The sequence below is a fragment of the Pan troglodytes genome, chromosome 6 (genome assembly GCF_028858775.2).
Source record: "Pan troglodytes isolate AG18354 chromosome 6, NHGRI_mPanTro3-v2.0_pri, whole genome shotgun sequence".
NCBI lineage: Eukaryota > Metazoa > Chordata > Mammalia > Primates > Hominidae > Pan > Pan troglodytes.
In genome coordinates, this window is record NC_072404.2 from 42,887,825 (window position 1) to 42,909,366 (window position 21,542).

Genomic DNA, 21,542 nt, shown 5'->3' on the forward strand with positions numbered 1-21,542 from the left:
CTCTCTTTCCAATGTAATCATCAGATTCCTCCCATTAATCATTTCAGGCCATTATTTTAAGCTCTCGAGCAGGCAACTGAATATTTATGTTTTCACAGTAATACCAAACACCCCAACATTTTTCTGGTATAAACAGTCTTTTCTGGTGCTCATGTTATTAAGCCTGTGAGGAAAGATTTATATGTGTGCTGGCTTCTAGATGTTGGTTGGAATGGAAGTAAACCACTTTAAGAAGGTTCAACATCGACAATGATAATAGGGACAGGTTAAATCATATCCACCTTCGTAGATTAAAGCTAAATTATGCCAATGAACAAAAGGCAAGAAAATTATCATCCTTTCTTTTTCTGTATGTACTCTCATAAATTTTGTGATATAAGAAAAAGAGCAATAAAAATATTGCTGACCACATTTTTCATTTTCAGCTACCCATTTTCTTTAATAATTTCTTCTTTCTTAGAGAAAGTATTCCAAACAACAGAAACACTGAGAGCAAGAGAATTTCATTAAGGTATTCAATTTTTCTTTATAGAGAAAAATTGCTTAGAAAGAAAAGAAAATGATCTACTGGAAGGTTATAAACTGGAATTTTAAAAAAGAAATCCATAGATTTTTTTTTCCTGAACAGAAGCAAGCCTGTTTTAATATGTACTCATTTTCATGATATTTGAAACTCAGCCACAATGATCTGCAAATTTCTCCATTCTCATAGGTTTTAATCACATTTACTTCCAGACCAGACATGCAAAAGTATGTATGCTGTAAACCTGAGCCAAATAATAATCAACCTATCCACAGTGATGACCGTAAGAAGCTGTCGGCATCTTGGGATTTCTTCGTACAGGTAGGGGCACAACCCTGGAAGCTGGGACTCTGCCAGCTTCACACCCATGTGGGAAATAAGTATACTTACGCAACTCGCCCACTTTCAAGATCTCACATAGCATCTTGGTCAGCTCTATACTACTGCGGCCAAAGGGACATTCATGCTTGTCTTCTCGACTACTGTTCTCAAGCACAATCTGTAATGGGAAAGGGAACAGATTAGAAAGGAAATTCAATTGTGGAAAACATCAAGAATATCACCTTCATTCCAATAGATGAATACATAGATCCACTTCAGATCCCCAAACGAAGACTCTTGGGGCCAGGACAAAATAGTACTCCAAGTATACAGGACCGAAAAGTCTCATTTATCCCCCCCAAATCTTTGACAACCCTCTTCAACCCTGTAAAAGAGGATATTTTGCTTGTTCGTTCCCATTTACACAGAGAAGCCTGGAGAGTGTTTTGGAATAGTACAATAAAGACTTTTTTACTTCAGTGACCAAACAACTCTCTTGTCCTCCCATTTCTGTCCTCTTTTCTTGGGAATAGTAACTCCTTCTGTGACTTCAGTCTCAAACTTCAATAGGATATTTTCCAAGGAAGTCCATATTCTTACAAGATCTTACCCTCTGGCATCAGTTGAATAAATCATGCCTGGAAAATGTGACATGATGGACCAGTCAGAGTCCTTCCCTGAGACTTCATACTAAGAGAAAAACTGGGGCCGGGTATGGTGATTCACGTCTGTAATCCCAGCACTGTGGGAGGCCGAGGCGGGCGGATCATTGGAGGTCAGGAGTTGGAGACCAGCCTGGCCAACATGGCGAATAAAATACTAAAAATAAAATAAAAACTATCTCTACTAAAATTACTACTCTCTCTACTAAAAATAAAAACAAAATTATCTGGGCGCGGTGGCAGGTGCCTTTAATCACAGCTAGGGGGCAGGCTGAGGCAGGAGAATCACTTGAACCCGGGAAGCGGAGGTTGCAGTGAGCCAAGATAGTGCCACTGCACTCCAGCCTGAGTGACAGAGTGAGAATCCACCTCAAAAGAGAAAGAAAGAGAGAAAGAGAAAAAAAAAAGAAAGAAAGAAAGAAAGAAAAAATGAATGAATGAAAGAATGAATGAAAGAATGAATGAATACTGGCTCAACTATGCTGACGGTGCCCCTGGAGTGTGGACTTAGGAGTTACCTGGATGTTGGCCCTTAGAAAAAAGAAAATAAAACTAAAATGCAAAGTAAAACAGAGACAAGAGACAGCAAGAGACCTAGAAGTGTTTGAGACTGGTTCCACCTATTCCTACTGGTCCCCCTGTTCCTATAGCACAACTACTTCCCTGTCTTTCCCCTTTGGTTGCTCAATCCCTCCTCTGAAAATTCTTTTGTCCATCTAATAAATTATCCTCTTTTCTTAAGCTAATTTGAGATGTTCCTATCACTCTCAACTAAGGGAATTACTCTACACATAGATTAAACAAAAGCAAAACAAAATAACAAAACTCTCAAGTTATGGAACTTTATCCATGTCCAAAGCTTCTTCTCCAAAACTCATCCCCAGTAAGAGTTGTCTGGGACTTCCTTAATAGCTACACCACTTTGAATGATCATCTCTCAGTAGCATCTACAATGATGCTGTGCAGTGACTCACTGTTTTGTCACCTCCACAGAATATGAACTCTTCAGTGGCAGGGACAGGTGTTTTATTCACTTAGTCAACAGTATTAATTGAGCACCTGTTATCCACCAGGAAGATGGCTGAGCCCCATAAAATAGACAAGGGCCCTGACCTCATTAAGCATTCATTCTAATTGAAGGACACAAAAACAAAAGAGGTAGTTATAGTTTATCGCAAGTGCTATGAAAATAAAAAATAACTTGTTGAGTGACAGAGAGTAACAGGGAATGCTTGGGGAGGGGAGTTTAGATAACCAGGTGATCAAGGAAGGTTCTCGGACTATTGAGAATCAAACGATGAGAAAGACCTTGCTATGTCAAGGTATGTGAGAAAGAACATTCCAGATAGAGATGAAGGTCAGAGCCCACTGAGGTGAGCTGGGCAGTGGGCTGGCCTCCCCAAAACATATGCACTCAGTCTGCCCAAGCATAGACAATTTCATTTCACTCAGCCTGAATCACCCTTTTCCTTTTCAGGGAAACCATTCTGATTCTAACCAGAAATTCCCATTCCAGAAAGCAGGAGGGGAGAATAAGTTCCATTAATCAGTGAATTTTATCTCCCCTCTAAATATTTTGTATCTGAGACAGCCAGATCAGAGAGCAAATCTGAAGCTCCTAATGATGGGAGAAATGAACTGAAAAAAAGAAACAGAGCCAGAAGACAGAACATAAAGAGAAGACAGAAGACAGATAGTTTTCCTCGGCTCCCAGCTTCCAGCGAGCACATTCCCTTGTATTTCACATTAACATTCTATTAACATTTCATGAGCACATTAATATTTAATGAGGCTGTGATCTGCATACACTGTAGGTAGAATTACTGCAGCCAATAAATGCTTGGGAAACATTTCCAAGGCACAGTTTATTAGCAGGCACTAAATTAAGTAGTAATTTAAGTAATCAATATGTAAATCAGCTTGGAGAAGTCCTGCTCTTTATTTTTTAATGCACCATCCATCTTATCATACTTACCCACCTAAAGAAAAATAAACCCGCCGCCTTCTTGACTGATTTCTGTTGTCAAGGCAGACACAAATATTTAAAGCTACTTGTGTAACTTTTAAGATCAACCTTCTTACAAAAATATTGTAGAAAAGATTACAATTATGAATGCTACTAGTTAGATATTACTATAGTGAGAGATAATTCTTAAGCTGGACGATAGCTTTTATTTAACACATTGATACATCTACATTCAATTTCAACATTCTGATATTAACCATGTCCATCGGAGACATTTTGAAAAGCTCCATTTGGAAATATCAAAGCATATTTTTCATCTTCATTTTCCCCCTTACTCTTCAGTTTTAAGAGCAAATATGCTAGAACAGAAATCAAAATGAAGTACTAAAAGGTGTTATTACCACTCATCTTAGAATATATCAAACACCAAAATAAATTCTTTCTGCATATTTTATTTAAAAAAACTGGATATCCGTGCAATGTGAAGTTATATTTTTATAACATGCTTCATCGTTTACAGAGTATATTTATACATTCTCTATCAATTGATTTCCAACAAGTCCATCCATTAATAAAGTAGGTATTATTAGTCTCTTAAGAATGCTGAAACAAAAGGCAGAAGTGACTTTCTAGCATCCCAGAGCTAGCCTGTGTCAGTCCTGGAGTTCAATTTTTTTTTTTTTTTGAGATTTAGTTTCACTCTTGTTGCCCAGGCTGGAGTGCAGTGGCATAATCTCGGCTCGCTGCAACCTCCGCCCCGCCAAGCTCAAGCGATTCTCCTGCCTCAGCCTCCTGAGTAGCTGGAATTACAAGAGCCCACCACCACACCCAACTAATTTTTGTATTTTTAGTAGAGACAGGGTTTCACCATGTTGGCCGAGCTGGGTCTCGAACTCCAGACCTCAGGTGATCCCTCTCCAATGACCAAATCTCTTCCTGTCTCCTTATAGTTTACAAATTGGCTTCACATACATATTACCATGAAAATCAGTAGGTTTCATGTCTAAAGAAGCTAAGGGGACTTTGGTCAATTTCTTCTATCTCCTTGAAGTTGTCTATAAGCCCTGTTCCTCCTAGACAAAGCTATAAGGTTCTATGTCATCTCATCCCCTGAAGATGACAATTCCTCATGGTGAGTGACCAAAGCTGCTGCAGTGTCCCCACAGACTTTACTTCCATAAATTCCAGGCTCTCCTCTGAATGCTCTGTGTTTCTTGTCGCTCTTCTCCAATTGTGTAGATCAGGAACATTTATGGCTTGGGCATGACCATGAAGTGTTGAGTCCAACGCCAGCCTCACTCAAGTATGAATCCCTTCTCTGGCTCTCTTGCCCTCCTTGCCTCAGCATCACATGGCTGATTTATATTCACTTGCTTGTCTCTGACACACTCTCTCTTCCACTCTCTGTTGAAGCTCTCTCTTTTGGGGGAGAGCCCAATTCATTCTGTGCCTCCTGCAGCCAGCCCTGGAGGGCTTGAGGGCTTCTTCCATGCCCTGTCACCTGTGGAGGCTTCTCGTCCACTGTGAACCTTTTCCATTTCACTTTGACTTAACCTAGGGTCAGGTGAGGCATAGTGGCCTCCCCACAGGCCACACGAAGGACAGTGTGTGTGAGGTGGTACTGTCTGCAAAGAGAGGGGACACAAAGCAGCTATGAGAAGCACTGATAATGTGGTGACCTTGGACAAAGGTGCCACCAACTAGGATGAACTTGCATGAGGCACTGCATGTCTTTGTGAGATACGAAGACCTTACATAAAACCCAATTCATGGGACTGTCGTGCATATCAACTCACACAACAAAGGCAAAGTCCCTAAAACTGCCTTCAGAGAGTTCGTGTTTTTATCTCTTTATTGTGCTCTCTCTTCCTGTTTCTGCATGGCCCATGGCCAACATTTCACACAACACTTTTACCAGCAGCTAAACCAAAATCATGACTGCAGTGAGACTGGCTCTCTGATGACAGGCTTCTAGGGACTCATGAAAGTAAGCCAGAGGCCTTCTGGTTGTTTTAGCATGAGAGGCAGAGAGAGAGATAAAAGTAGGTCCTCACCTGCTTACACCAAGAATGCAAGATAAAAAGTCCCATGTGCTGGTGTTTAAGCAGGGCTCTCCCGCAGGAATGCAGGGTGACAATAGTGTGAAGAACGAACAAGGACCCTGTTGTAACTAAGTGAGTTACAGAGAAATGCCACACTTTGAGACAAATCATGGAGTCTTTTATTAGCCGGTGACCGAGAGACAGCTAGCACTCAAAATTCTCTCGGCCCCGAAGAAGGGGCTACATTCTCTTTTATACTATGGTCTAAATAGGCGAGGGGGAGTTTAACTGAAGCAGTTTTACAGAAGCAGAACAGGCAAAAAGTTAAAAAATTAATTGGTTATAGAAGCAGTTACAAAAAATAAACAGTTCCAGGTGCAGGGGCTTAAACTATCACTAAGAGATAAACGCAGGGGCTCTTAGGTACCTTCCACCGAGCACATTCCCAGGAGCTGCTGGTATAGCCTGCCTCAGTATCTTATCAGCAGGTGCATTCCTGGATGTGCTTGGAGTCAGCTTGCACTGGTTATTCTCTTAAGGGGGATAAAGGGGGCTGCAAGTGAAGACACTAAAATGGAGTCTGTCCGGCTCCCTCTCCTAGGAGAGAGTCACTCAGGTTAAAACAAGGTAGATTATCACAACCGCAGAAAACAAGTCAATGCATGACATGGTGTTTCTGGCAATAAAGTCCTCAAACTAAAGCGTTCCAGCCACCATAGGGCAATTGTCCTCAGAATCCTTGTCAATGTCACAAATCTGTTTCCTGACCCATTGGAGATCTTCTCCCATACTAAATCAACAAATAAATAAGAAGCCTTATCAGTATCAATGAGATCTCCCCACACTCCAACACAGGGTCAGTGTCCCCTTAGGAATAGTATCAGGCAACTCCCCAGAATGAAGTGTTAGTCCTTAGATCATATCCCAAGACCCAGACCTACCCCAGGGTCAAAGAGTAAGCCCAGTTTTGATTCCTCTTATGGAGACTCGGGAGTCACTTCTCCTTCATTCTCCCTTGGTGCCAATGCTAATGATGACTGGTCCCAAGAAAACTGAAGACCATCATGAGAAAGAACCCTGAGCTGCCTCAAGGGGGCTGCACAAGAAGTTAATTGTGATCATGAATTTCAATCAAGTCCAGAGAATTAAACAAACATGTCCAAGCCCTAATAGGATGGTTTTAAATGAGCAGAGAAAGAAGAACACTAAAATTATAGAAAGTGTGCCAAGCACACAAACAAAATGGAACAGATCAGAACCACAGGCTGCTAGTTCACCAGATCTACCTAGAAAGGAAGTGAGGCCTGGAAGTAAATAAACCCAAAAGAAAAAAGCTTTAGGGATGCCATCAAGATGGCAGCAAAAGGCAACAAACAGCTAACAGCTAACATTTATAGAAAGCATTTCTCTCCCAGGCCTTCTTTGAAGGGCTTTGTACAGATTGTCTCATTCCACACACGTGTACCAGCACATGCCAAAATACTAAGCCATCTCACTGTACAGATGAGGAAACAGAGACAAAGAGATGTGTCACTGGTCCAAGGTCACACAGCACAGAAATAAACAGACCCAGCATGGAAGCTTAGATGGCCTAACCCCAAAGCACATATTCTTGGTTACCAATTCCTATTGAAAACAGAAAGGGTGAAATATTACAGTAATAAAGCTTTGAGCAGGAAAGGCCTTCACATGGTCACAAAAGAGTGATCAGCACTGTGGCTCTGGACAGAAACAAACTTCCTGGATCTATTTCTAACAGACAAAGTCTACTTCTTGGTGACTTTGTACATATCCCTTAACCTTAGTTTTCTCCATAAAAATGAGTGAAGGAATACTTATCCATAAAGGGTCGTAAAGATTATATGGGAAAGCAAAATGGAAGTAAAGATTTCCTTAGTGCCTGAAACACCTCAAACACTTGATGGAGACAACTGATACTACTATCACCATAATAATTACATAAACGCTTGTTCCAAGGTATTACTATTTGCATTTCTGAAATATTCTTATCGCTCTTGGGAAAAACTGTTGAAAAAGCACGACAGAAAACAAAACATGGTTGCTGTAGCAGTTATTAATCTTGCTTTTTTTGGTAAAGTAAGGACTTGGATGAAATAATATTTCTGACTTACATGGGTTTCCTCAAGTTCTTTTAGCATCTCTTTAGAAAAGTGGTTCTACATCATTCTCAGCAAACTATCGCAAGGACAAAAAACCAAACACTGCATGTTCTCACTCATAGGTGGGAATTGAACAATGAGAACATATGGACATAAGAAGGGGGACATCACATACCCGGGCCTGTTGTGGGGTGGGGGGAGGGGGGAGGGATAGCATTACGATACCTAACATTAGGATATCTAATGTTAAATGACGAGTTAATGGGTGCAGCACAACATGGCACATGTATACATATGTAACTAACCTGCACGTTGTGCACATGTACCCTAAGACTTAAAGTATAATAAAAAATATTAAATAAAAAAAATAAAAGAACAGAGAAGGCTGGGAGCAGTGGTTCATGCCTGTAATCCCAGCACTCTGGGAGGCCTAGGCAGGCGGATCATGAGGTCAGGAGATCGAGACCATCCTGGCTAACACAGTGAAATCCCGTCTCTACTAAAAATAAAATATATATATATATTAGCTGGGCATGGTGGCGGGCACCTGTAGTCCCAGCTACTTGGGAGGCTGAGGCAGGAGAATGGCATATGGCACGAACCCGCGAGGCGGAGCTTGCAGTAAACCGAGATTGCACCATTGCACTCCAGCCTGGGTGAGAGAGCGAGACTCCATCTCAAAAAAAAAAAAAAGAACAGAGAAAGGACCAAACTAATGTTCGATAATTTTCTTCCAGTCAAGACGTTCCTAATAATGCTGGAAAACATCCAGTTTGGAAATGACCACCTCCCCGGGTGTTGTCTAATCACATTGTCCAAGTGCTACGACAACAACCTGTTGAGAAACATCCACAAACTCAGGTGATCTTATGCCTGAGTGAAGAATATAATTGTTACTGTAAAATATATTTGGTGTGTTAAAATTATATGGTACTGCAAAATAAAGCATTCTCAGAATGAAAAAAAAAAAAAAAAGAAAAGTGGTTCTAACTTTAATGTGTGTCAGAATCACCTGGAGAACATACTGAACGCAGGCTGCTGGGAGGCTCCCCTAGGGTTTGACTGAGAAGGTCTGAGGTGGAACCCACAAAAATAAGTCAGTAAACCAAGTGCTAAAGTTTTCTGAGACAATGAGGGGATTGAGGGAGAGAGAGTTAGAAAAGGATTTAAGAGAATATTTAAAAGTTACTTTCAGCAGCATGCCCTTAAGTAAAAACTCCATCCCTTCACCTTCCCTGAGCTTTAATTGGTCACCTAGAGAGAGGCGGCCATCCATGGTATGTCCAGGCTGCGGAGGCCTCAGGCCTTTGGACAGGGCCAGTGCTGCCAGGCAGCTGAGATGGGCTTTCAGAAGGTTGGAAATGACCAAGTTAAGAATGTGAGTATAACTGACGACCAGGGAAAAGGACAAAAAACTTAAAGCGATATTTCCAAGAGCCAAATAACAATGCATCCCAGGAAAAGGAGAAAAAGAATGTATTAATATAATGAGTCAGACTGGTGAAAAAAAGAAGAAAAGAAAACGCACACAGGGAACCAAGATAAATAACAATCTGGACAAATGAGAGGAATGGTATAAAACCCAGCTAATGAGGTGAAATGCTTCCAGAATAAAATTAGGCAATTGCACATACGGAGGCATAATAAAGGCCATAAATATAAAATGGCAAGGAATTGACTGGGTAATGGTATAGTAATTAAAGCCTGGAGCTTCATAATAGACCTCAAATTGAACATTAATCAACCAAAAAGAAATGCTCCCTGCACTTTGATATAGTGCAACAAAAGCAGGACGCGTGAAACACACAGAGCAATCACAGCCACGTTTTGCCGAAAGGCCCTCCCTTTGAGTATCACCTCAGGTAGCACAAAGAGGTCAAAGGATTAAATAACAGCAGGATGACTTCTGTTTGTGCCTACACAGTAATCACAACATTACTGAGGGAAGCCAAGCTCTGCTGACTATTCAAAGGCCAGGAGGTATCAGGGGCAATCCCCCAGCTGACTTCCCCACCAAAGAAGGTAGGCTAAAATCTCCCCTTTTATGCCAGTACATGTGTTCCTGGCCCCAAGGATGGGTACAGGTGTAGTGGGCACCTGTAGGCTTTACTCCAGGTTTATTTAAAGCAATAGTTCTCTAACTTGAGCTTCTATTAGAATCCTCTAAAAGCTTATTAAAATGCAGATTGCTGGACTCCACCCCCAGAATTATGATCAGACATTCTAGGGTGTACTCACGAATCTGCCTTTCTAACAAGTTCCCAGTTAACACAGATCTGCCAGTTTTGGACCACACTGTGGGAACTACTGACTTACAGGTCTGTCACATCTACATTCCCAATTTCCATCATTAGCAAACCTTTTGTTTTTAAAGACATGCAAAGCAATGAAAGTAGACAAAAAAGAAATAAATCTGATTGGTTTTGGTTTGTTTTGTTTTTCCTGTGACTAATAAAAAAATCATTAATAAGAGTCAAAATCCATAGAGAGAGAAAGCAGAATGGTGGTTGCCAGAGGCTGAGAAGTGAGAATGGGGAGCCACTGCTTAGCGGGTATGGGGTTATTTTTGGGATGATGATGATGTCTTTGGATCTACATAGAGGTAGTGATTGCACAACACTGTGAATGTACTAAATGCCACTGAACAGTTTACTTTAAAATGGTTAATTTTATGGTATATGCATTTCATCTCGATTAACAAAAAAGAGTTAATACATATTAGATGATTACCATGTGCAAACTCTCAAGCGTTTAGCTCATTTGGTCCTCACAAGCCATTGAAGCAGGACTGCATTTTACAGATGAGGAAGCCATGCCTTAGAGCTTAAACAAGTTGCGTGCTGTTTAGAAGGAACACTGCTATGGTTTGAATGATGGTGCCCCTTCCGAAGTTCATGTTGAAACTTAATCCCCAATGCAACAGTATTAAGGGTGTGGCCTCTGGGAGGTGATTAAGTCATGAGGGCTTCTCTCTCGTGACTGGGATTAGCACCCTTATAAAAGGGCCTGTGATTGAAAGGAGGCTCTCACTTGCCCTCTGTCCCTTCTACCATGAAAGGACATCATGCTCCTCTCCTCCAGAGGATGCAGCGCCAATGTACCATCTTGGAAATAGAGAGCACAGCCCTTACCAGACACCAAGCCCGCTGATGCCTTAATCTTGGACTTCCTAGTCCCCAGAACCATAAGAAATACATTTCTATTGTTTATAACTTACCCAGTATAGGGTATTTTGTTAAAGCAGCAAAAATAGACGAAGACACTATAGGTGTTGAAATGGCTCAGGATGACAGTCCTACAGGACAGCCAAGGACAGGGCATTGGGTGTGCCCTGTCATACAGAGGGGAACAAAGTGTGGCATTGGTACAAAGTCCTGTGGTATCATTAAGGCAGAACTCCTCTACTGCATACTCTTCAATGCAAACCACACACACTTCATTGTAATTTTTTTAAAAGTTCACATTGTAAATTACTTTGCAGACATATACAATCCCAGTACTTCTCAAACTTTAAAGTACTCACAGATTACCTGGAGACCTTGTTAAAATGAAGATTCTGACTCAGTAGGTGTGGGTTGGGACCTGAGGTCCCACATTTCTAAGCTCCCAGATGATGCTGACGCTGCAAGTCCAGGGTCCATATTTTGAAAATCAAGGCACTGCTTCCCAAAACTATCAGCTGAATTCTAGCCCTAGTCCTTCCCAACATCCCTACAGTGTATTACCCTTCGACCAATTCATTCATTCCATGAATATTTTTAAGCAATTATTGCTGAGCAACTTGCTAGATATTAAAAATACATGTATGAACAAAAGTCCATTTTGAGGGTCTTGCAATCTACTTGGAAGATACAAGGACATGGGATTTGTAAGATGGGCCAACTTTCACTTCCTTTTATGTACCTCTATATTGTTTGCATTTTTCACAAGGAAGTATCACTTTGTGCAGTGAAGGTGCACATGAGATGCAATGGGCAGACGGGGCTTCATGGAGAGGGTGAGCCTTGAGTTCAACCTTGAAGAAGAAACTGATGTCAAACTCTCTCCTAAGGCATCTTTTTAACATTCCACACCAGAAGTGAGCTGTGGAATGCAAGAAAGACTAATTACAATGGGAAAATGGATGCTGAATAAAAGCAGAGAAGCCCCTATGCATCTTGGGCAGTATTAAGCAATAAATCTCAAGATCACATGGCAGAGTTTTGACTCGCTCAACATTACATTACTGAATACAAATGCCTCACATCTCCTTCACCGGAGTGCAAAGATACCAAGAGGTTTGGCTTTTGTCTGACTGTCACTGTTGGATGAAAAATTAAGCTTGACATTTCTCAACCCTGATTTCTTACTGAGAAATTGTCACCACTGTCTGAACAGTTACTGCTGTCTTAAAGCAAAGTTAACCTCCACATATATTGTCTGAAACATATTTGAATATAATTCATTTTACAAAACAAACACATTCCAGGAAAGCTAGTGATAAAATGAATCTCTCTAAGTCAGCTCCCACTCACCTCACTTTCTCACTTAGCACATTGATTTAGAAATTCACTCTGGTTTGGGAGAATGGACTTGAGAAGATGGAAAGGTGAGGAGAGAGAACTATTTCTTACTATCCTCTTCTGGACAAATAATAAATTGGCCATTTCAGGAACATATTATCAAACAGAAAATGTTAATTTTCTGATTATGCACATGACAATTTAGCTACAATGAAAAAATTGACCGAAACCTAATTAAGAAATTAGGCCATAAGTTGTTTTACTTGAGGTTAAAAAAGCATGTGAAAAGGAAATCTTTTCTTCCTATTACATCTAGCTTTTTAAATGGAGTTCATCTCATCACATCTCATTCTGTGTATGAATCATAAATCTTGCCTACTCCTGCTAGAGGAAGGATCTCCCTCTGGTACAGCTCTCCTACCAGGCTAGGCCCAGACATGGCTCCCTCCTAGGGAAACTGCCTCCCCGACACCCCTCCCTGACACTGCCCCTCCCACACCTGTCTCAATTTTCCCTCTCCTTCAGACCCAATCCAGATGTCACTTTCTCCATAAAACCTTATGCAATAAAACCTTATGTATGGTTTTCCTAAACAAGCCTTTGAAGTGTGGGCTTTGGCCCAGGGAGACTTGCTTCTGAGTTTTTTCATTCACATGGCCACATCGTCCCTGGGGGCACACCGGGTACAGGCTTCATTGCAGAGACTTTCCAAGTGAGTTTTCTCCCAAGTGAGATAACCTTTTATCTGTATCTTTCTTAAAACAATTCCCATTTTATGCCCCCAAATTATGGTAAAGTATAGGTGTCTTACCTTCCCTGATAGAGTCAACCCCTTGAGGTTGGGAACCACTTCCTCACTTGTGAATCTCTGACATTGCAGCAGAGTTGCACATACAGTAGGTGCTCAGTAATGAAGCAGTTATTGAACAAGTGCATGGACAGTACGAGTCATGACTCTGGCCTCTGGTGAGGCTGGCAGTGCCCACAGAGGGTTCAGTCACCTTCTCCATCCCTTACATGAATACCAACTTGCCTGGCTTTAGCATGAGTGTTTCCATAACTTATTACATCTATATGTTCAAATGCATCTTAAGTGAGTCATCCCTGTCCTCCATATTCCCTATTCTATGTCATTTGTGGATTTAATCAGAAGCAAGGGTTTATGTGAGGCACTGAGAACCTCTAACTTCCTTCTTCATCAGGAGGAGGCTCAGAACCCAGAGGCTACTCAGCATTCAGGGCACGTATTCCCACAGAGAATCCAAGCTGGGGGGAAAACTCACTTGGAGACTCTCTGCATTGAAGCATGTGCCTGGTGTGCCCCCAGGGACAATGCGGCCACATGGATGAAAACACTCAGAAGCGAATCTCCCTGGGCCAAAGCCCACACTTCAAAGGCTTGTTTAGGAAAACCATACACTCAACCTTCTTTGTGTATTGTGAAAATAAACATTTACAGAACATTGGAATGTGTGAAAAATGTCCTTCGTTGTGTGTTTATGGAAAACATTTGGCAAGGATTTGCTATAAATGCTTCCTGTAAATGCTGTGAGTGAGAATCAGCAGGAAAATGTATGAGATGAGAGGGAGCCAACTCCCACAGCAAAAGAATGTCCCCTTCCCTTCCACACACCACACGCGCTGCCTCCACTCTGCACCCCTCCGCCGCCCCCCTCCCCAGATAAGGCCCCGGGGATCCGGGAGTGTGAGGGTGGGGAACAGAGAAGGGACAATCTGTGAAGGGGCCTCCAGGCTCAGCATTCCATGTTGGAGTGCAGAAAAGGAAACTGACTCGTGTTTCCTAGGTGATGATGCCCCCTAATAGGATTTCCTTCCCCTTCATTCTTATTGGTTAACAGTTCTGATTCCAAGTCCCCCATTCCAGCTGGAAACATTGCCTCAACACCCACCCGGTCTTCCCCACCTGAAGACTGGCCTGCCTCTCAGTTAACTCTTGGACGCTTTCAGGTGAAAAGTAAAAAGTGGAAAGCAAGAGACTCAAATGTATTTCTTCGGAACAAGATGCATGGGACATTTCTCTTAATTCCTCAACAATGGACAAAGACCTCTGATGATATGAACTGAAAAAGGAAGAGAGTATTGCAGGCCACAGCAATGAACGCTCGTGGTTTTTACCAGGAAGCAACCTTGACCGCCTCCAGATTGCCCTCTGGGATGAACCAGGTCCTCCCCTGCCACATGAGGTATGTAGTGGGTACTGCAGAGAGGCTGGCTGCTCTTGGTTCCCAAGCAGCCTCCGTGATAAACAGCCTCAGTGTTGAAATATCAGGGAGATTAATTATCTCACAGATGTTACATGCCAAAAAGGCTACTTTCTTTCTTCATTTCAGAATTCTTTCCTTTTTTAAGAAATAAAAGGACACAAATCCAATGTGCTTAAGCCTGCCAAGGCGAAGAGGCCGAGCTGCCTGGCTGTATTTGTATCTGCACAGGTGCCCAGGGAACACCAGCCTCACTCTCAGCTTCATCTCCAGGTCCCCTACCTCTGCCCAGAGGTCCTCACGTCTGCACCTGACTGGAGCTAATGACAAACATCCTTACACAGCAACTTTTATGCTGATTTGCAAAATGATTTATTTTAAGTACGTTTCTAAAAACATAAACGTTAAGTCAAAAGGTCTCAGCATTTCTGCCACTTAAAGTATACCTATGTAACAAACCTGCATGTTCTGCACATGTATCCCAGAACTTAAAGTATAATTTAAATATATATATATAAGTATTGATAAACCATAATCTAAAAATGATGTCATTTCACTCTTCCCAAAGCAATGGAGGAGTTCCCTTTAAAATCATTTCACTGGCTCACCTAGATTTATCATGGGAAAGAAAAATCCACAGTCTCCTCTGATGGAAGAAGAAAGGGGCTATGGGGCCCCCCAGACTCTCCCAATCAGCCCCATGCGGTGGCTCTCCCCAGCCATGGACCATGACAGCCACTCCCTAATCCTGAAAGAATCCAGGATTTCCTCTCCTCCAAGCAGCTGCACCCTTGCATGGCTGGGTATGGTGGTGAGCGTAGGGGATTTTTTGGTAAGCTCTTTGGGGAAGAATTCCTACATCAAATACATATTTATGAATTCAGAGAATTAAGAAAATTCTGAATTCAGAAAAGACTGTCAGTTACTTCATTCTCCTACCCCCTTTACCACCACATTCTACCAGCATCAGCTGCCCCAGGACCATGTGGGCCTCTCTCTTCCTGTCCAGATCCTCTTTTGTTTGTACCTCAGCCATTCTGACAGTAGGTTCCTTGGGGCTCTTGGTCCAGCTCTGTGTTCTCTGCAGGCTCCTGCCCTGAGATAGTCAGTAAGAGAGTGTTTCTCACCTCAGGCCATGACTTGGCATTATGGACTGGACACATGACTCACCCATTGAAAAGATCAGCACACGTAAGTTAACCTCAGCCATTCCACAGTCCCTCATATTGCTAAGAAGAGCAAATGGGATAATGCATGAGAAGGCAAAAGCACCATCAAGATCCAGTGGCTGGTGCTAGAGCAGGCTAACCAGCTGCTGCATCACTTTCAAAAGGCTTACAGGCCATAGACTGTTGGGAGCTTGAAATCGGCCACAGCAGGAGTATTGATACCACAGAAACCAGCAAATGCTGCAATACTAATCAGATTTCCTTTTAAGAAAAACTTTTGTACTAGCATATTACTAAATTCAATGTAAAGTATTAAAAAGTCACCACCAGAGCTGTCTGGGTCCAAAGTCCCCATTTGCAACTTACTATCTATTGTAGCAATGGGCAATTTACTTGACCTCTCTGAGCCTCAGCGCTCTCATCTGCAAAACGGGTACAATGATAGTGAGAATTCAATAAGGTAATGCATATAAAATGTTCATAACCATAGCCTGGAAACATTCATTACTCAATATAGTTTAGCTTTCTTTTTGTTCCTACCATATGCAGAGTAGAGCCCCAAGCTGCCAAGCTATCAGCAGAACTGACCCTTCTGTTGAAAACTAACTAAATGTTGGTCTTCTTCATCATTTGCTTATAGAGAACTCATGTCTGCTCATGGAACATATGCACATCTTCATGGCTTTCATAACTGAGATTTGTTGTAAGGCTTTATCCTGTGTAGCTCAAACTCTGCCCAATTTGATGGTCCCACCAGGTCAAGGAAAAAGAGATTCCTTCCAAGTTATGCTTCAGTTTTGATCTTCTGACAAATATCACTTAAGGCCATAAAGGACTTCAGAGGGGGAAAAAAGAGGAACACAACCCTGTTCAGAGATTCAACACATCCTATCTTTCATCATTCATTTAATTTAGATGGTCCAGTGACAGAAAGTAAGGGCATAGGGCAAAAGAGATAGTTCCTGCTCAAAAATTTCATGTTAAGAGAGATAATAATCAAATAATAAAACATATGATTATATAATTCCAAACTAAGTGCTATAAAGGGAGTGACATGGAAGCAAAACTAATGAAAGAGGAGCCTAAAGGGTGAGGTTCTGCAGGATTAATCCAGGGATAAGTGGGCAAGCAGGGAAGGGATGGAGAAAGCAGGAGCTGAGTCAGCAGAAAAAGCACATGCAAGGGCCCTGTGGCATAGGAGCATCACCAGTCAAGTACTGAAAGATTGGCTAGGCTGGCCTTCCTGATCTTGGCAAATGCAAGTTTGCAGACAGGTGTGAATGACATTAACCAGAGTCTTAGATGTGAAAAGTCTCCAGGTATCAGGACCAGTGTTACAGAGCAGCATTTGATAAACCAACCAAAGAGAAGTTAGTTGTTAGGGTTGTTATATCTGTTATTAAAATTGTTTCAGTTGCTTTATAAAATACAAGAAAAATATTGTCTATTATTTATGATGTATGCCAAATTTTGGAACCTTGAGTTTTACCAGTGCAGGGAAAAAGTTGATAAAATTAAGGTCAATGAAAAAATAAAATTACCTGACAATGTCAACCACTACTGGGTGCACCAGGTGTACAGCATAGTTCCTAAGGGGGAAGCTATTTTTAACTAATACAAAGGGACATTTGGGAACATTACCACCTAAATTTTATTATACCAATACAAAATCCCTTCTGATTTGGTAGGCAGGTTGCTAATACTGGCTGGGCTCTGGTCACATGAATCCTATTCAAAAAGGGAAGTCAGCAGTGACTCACCCAAGCCCAAGCATCAGCATATCTGGGGCAAGGCCATTTTGGGGCATACCGATATAGTTTCTAATTTGGTTTTCATTCCAGGACGGACAAAGGCCAGAAAGGCAGCTGCATCCAGAGAGGTTAGAGCGTGTTCCAGATAGAGATCTACTTCTGTGGTTTCCATCCATGGGGTGAATCCTGCCAAAAGGTGGAACACCAGAACTCTCTGGGCAGAGTCCTGCCACTCACTCAATCCAGGCATGCATTTAACAAATATGTGCTGTCTTCTGTGTGCCTGGCACTGCTCCGGGCACTGGGGTACCGCAGTGACACCATGGATACTCTGTGGTTTTATGAGGTTTGCTGGCTAGTAAGGGTGAACAGGAAATAAAGAAAACAGTGAATATCGAGCATGTAAGAAACATTAAATTTTGAGAGAAATAAAGGAGGTAAGGTAGACAGGGAGCAAGAGGATGAAATCAGTACTTTATATCTGGAGGTGACAGAAAGCTGCTCAGAGACTAATGGAAGTGAGGCAATGAGCCATGTGGCTACCCAGGAACAGATTCCTAGGAGAGAAAGCAAAAAGTAAAAGGCCCAGAGACCAGAGGTACCTGGTATGTTCACGGCCAACAAGGGTGCTATGGACGGAATTGCACCCTTCCAAAATTCACATGTTGAAGCTCTAACCTGCTGTATAGCATGTGACTGTATTTGAAGATAGGGCCTTTAAAGAGGTAATTAAAATCAAATGAGGCCATTAGGGTAGGGTCCGAATCCAGTATGATTGGTGTTCTCATAAGAAGCGTGCCAACAGGGTGTGAGTGCACAGAAGGATGGCCATGTGGAGAGGCAGCAAGAGGGCAGCCGTTTACAAGCCAAAAAGGGAGGCCTCAGAGACACCAACCCTGCCAGTAGCTAGATTTTAGATTTCCAGCCTTCAGAGCTGTGAGAAAATAGAGTTCTGTAGTTTAAGCCACCCAGTATGTGATATTTTGTTATGGCAGCCCTAGCTGATCTCTGTGGGTGGAGTTGAGGGAGGAAGGAGTAGGATAGAAGGACGTAAGGCTGGAAAGCCAGAACACTGCAGAGCCTTGAGAGCTGTGGCAAAGGTGCTGAACGTTTTTACTCTGAGTCACTGGAGGTTGTAGGCAGATGAGTGATGTGATCTGACCAATACTGGAAGAATCACTATGGCATCTTTCCTAACGTTCTGGCTACTGTGTTGAAGACAGAAAAGATGAGCAAGTGTGGGAGCAGGCAATATCAATCAGAGGCTGTTACACTATTACAGGAGATACAGGAGAGAGGTTTGATGTATTGGATTACTGTAATGGTGGTAGAAGTGGGGAAAGGAGGTAGGTTTCTGGAAAGCAGAGTCAATAGGATTTTGAAAGTAGAGTCAATAGGATTGAAAGTAGAGTAAATAGAATTTGCTGGGGTTAGTTTGTTGGTACCTGGGTCTTAATGGAATAAAGAGTAACTCATTGAGCCAGAGACTTTAGTCACTGGGTTGCCCTATCAAGGCAACCCATATTCAGCACCATGAAACATTTAAATAGCAAAGTTCTGAGTAGGTTTAGCCATGCTGAACCCCTATGGAAGGCAGAGCCATTGCTAGAAGGATATTTGTAGCAAAATATCAATGAGGAATTCAAGCAATGGAGAAAAATATACAAAATCAAGCATCTAAGCTTCCATTTTAGAAAACTAAAAAAATACAAATTAAATCTAAAGTAAGCTGAAGAAAAGAAGTAAAAAAAAAAAAAATGGAGTGGAAATCAGTGAAATTGAAAACTGGAAAGCAATATAGAAAAATCAGTAAAATCAAAAGCTAGTTTTTTGAAAAGATCAATAAAAACAACAAATCTCTAGCCAGGCTCAACAAGATGAAAGGAAAATGATAAATTATTAGCATCAAAAATGAAAGAAGAGTCAACTTTATGGATCTCATGTATATAATAAAGGAATATTATGAACAAGTCTATGCTCAAAAATCTGATAATGTAGATGAAATGGACCAATTCCTTGAAAGACACTATCTACAAGAACCCACACAAGAAGAAATAGACAATCTGAAGAGACCTATATCTATTAAAGGAATTGAATAAATAATTAATGACCTTCCAAAATGGAAAGTATCAGGCCTGGATGGTTTCACTGGTGAATTCTATAACATATTTAAACAAGAAAATGATGCCAATTCTCTACAATCTGTTCCAGAAGGTAGAAGCAGAAGGAGTAGTTCTTAACTAATTCTATAAAACCAGTATTACCCTAATACCAAAACCAAAGGCATAAGAAAGAAAAAAAATGCGGATCTATATAGCTCTCATGAACATAAATGTAAATATCCTTCACAAAATTATCAAATAGAATCCAACAATCTATAAATAGAATTATGCACCACAACCGAGTAGGATTTGTTCCAGGTATGCAAGGCTCATTCAACATTCAAAAATCAGTTAATGTAAACCATTGTATCAACAGGCTAAAGAAGAAAAGTTGTATAATGGTATCAATAGATACAGAAAAGCCATTTGATAAAATCTAACACTCATTCATGATAAAAAAAACCTCTCAGCAAACTAAGAATAGAGCAGTTCCTCAGCTACATAAAGAACATCTACATAAAACTTATGGCTAACATCATACTTAATGATGAGAAACTTGACTCTGCCCTAGGATCAGGATCAAGGCTAAGATGGTCGCTCCTATCACCCCTATGTAACATCTTACTGGTAGTCCTAGCTAGTGCAATAAGAAAACAAAAAAGGGTGTACAGACTGGGAAGGAGGAAACAAAACTGTCTTTGTTCACAGGGGACATGATTGTCTATGTAGAAAATTCCGAAGAATTAATACATAAAAACTTGGAACTAATAAACAATTACAGCAAGACTGCAAGACATTGGCTTATCAATTGTAACAAATGAGCCATTCTAATGTGAGATGTTAATAACAGAGAAAGCTGTGTGTGGGAGAAATGAGAGATGGGATATATACGAACCCTCTGTACTTTTGCTCAACTTTTCTATAAACCTAAAACTGTTCTAAAACACAATGTATAGTAATTAAAAAATTAAAAAGGCAGAGAGGTCTGCATTCTCTTGAGAAAAACAGAAGAGAGAGGAGTCCCAGAAACCTTTCCCCTTCAAAGAAATAAGAAGTGAGCTGCAGTTCTTTGAACTCCTGCATTACAACAATTAAAGCAGAAAAGGGAGAAGAAATAGCGAAACCCCAGCACAGCAGCTGCTGAGCTCTGCACAGCTAAGGTAGAAAAATGCACATTTAAAGGTGGAAGCTTGGTCAATTACAGCAGAAAGAAAGAGGGCTTGTCACAGAGCAGGTACTGTACTCAATAAATATTTAACTAGCTAAACAAGACATAAAAATGGACAATATGGGCTGAATTTGGAGAATTGGGTTGGAGAAATAATGGAAAGATACTAACTGGATCTAAGATAGAGAAACCACAACAGTTACTGTGAGCTAAGTCTTGGCTGGTACCTCAGTGAGGGAGTCAGGCACATGTGATCCTTCTGAAGTTTTTAACCTTTCAATTCACATTAGACTTGTGTTTACAATATGTCAACTACATATAGTTCACTATATAGCTTAATTTCATTTTTTTCTCAACAAATCCATCACTGTTTTAAAGTCCCACTGTGTTTTAAAATTAAAAAAGAAAAAAGAAAAAAGAAAAACCACCACCACCAACAACAAAAAACCTTTGGAGAATGCTAAGTAAAAAAGTCTGAAACCTCTTTCACCAAGGACTCTCCAAGATGGGCTGCTTTTGCATCAAAACCATGGAAAGGCAGCCTGGGTCATCCTAGAAAAGTACTACATGTGCCTCGGCAATGACTTCCACAGGAACAAGTGTGTGGGCAAGGAGATCACCACTATCTCTGGCAAGAAGCTCCGCAACAAGAGGGCAGGCTACATCCTGCATCTGATGGAGGATATTTGGAGAGGCCCAGTGAGAGGCATCTCCATCAAGATGTGGGAGGAAGAGAGAGAAAAAAGGAGAGATAATCATGTTCCTGAGGTCTCAGCCCTGGACCCGGAGATCACTAAAGTAGGTCCTGACACTGAGGAAACACGGAGACTTTGGGGCTTTCACAGACTGTCCAACCTGCGGGTCACTCAGCCTACAGTTGGGATAAATTTCAAAACACCACGTAGAGCTGTTTGGATTTTTCTGCAATGCTGTAGTATTTTCAGTTAACCTGAGACAACGGCAAACAAACAAGCAAGCATTCTGAACCTAATGC

The 21,542-nt window shown here is 41.4% G+C and overlaps 1 protein-coding gene across 19 annotated transcripts in view; it reads right to left on the minus strand.

Moving 5' to 3' along the window:
- Positions 1-21,542, minus strand: part of ELMO1 (engulfment and cell motility 1) — a 589,252-nt gene that overhangs the window by 241,993 nt on the left and 325,717 nt on the right. For all 19 annotated transcript variants that reach the window (XR_010158837.1, XR_010158836.1, XR_001719198.4 and 16 more), the window contains one exon: positions 914-1,022. Coding sequence is in view for 13 of the 19 variants with exons in the window: in XM_003950985.6 (XP_003951034.1) it covers positions 914-1,022 (109 nt within the window). In the remaining 6 variants the exon portion in view is untranslated. The remainder of the gene's footprint in view (positions 1-913; positions 1,023-21,542) is intronic.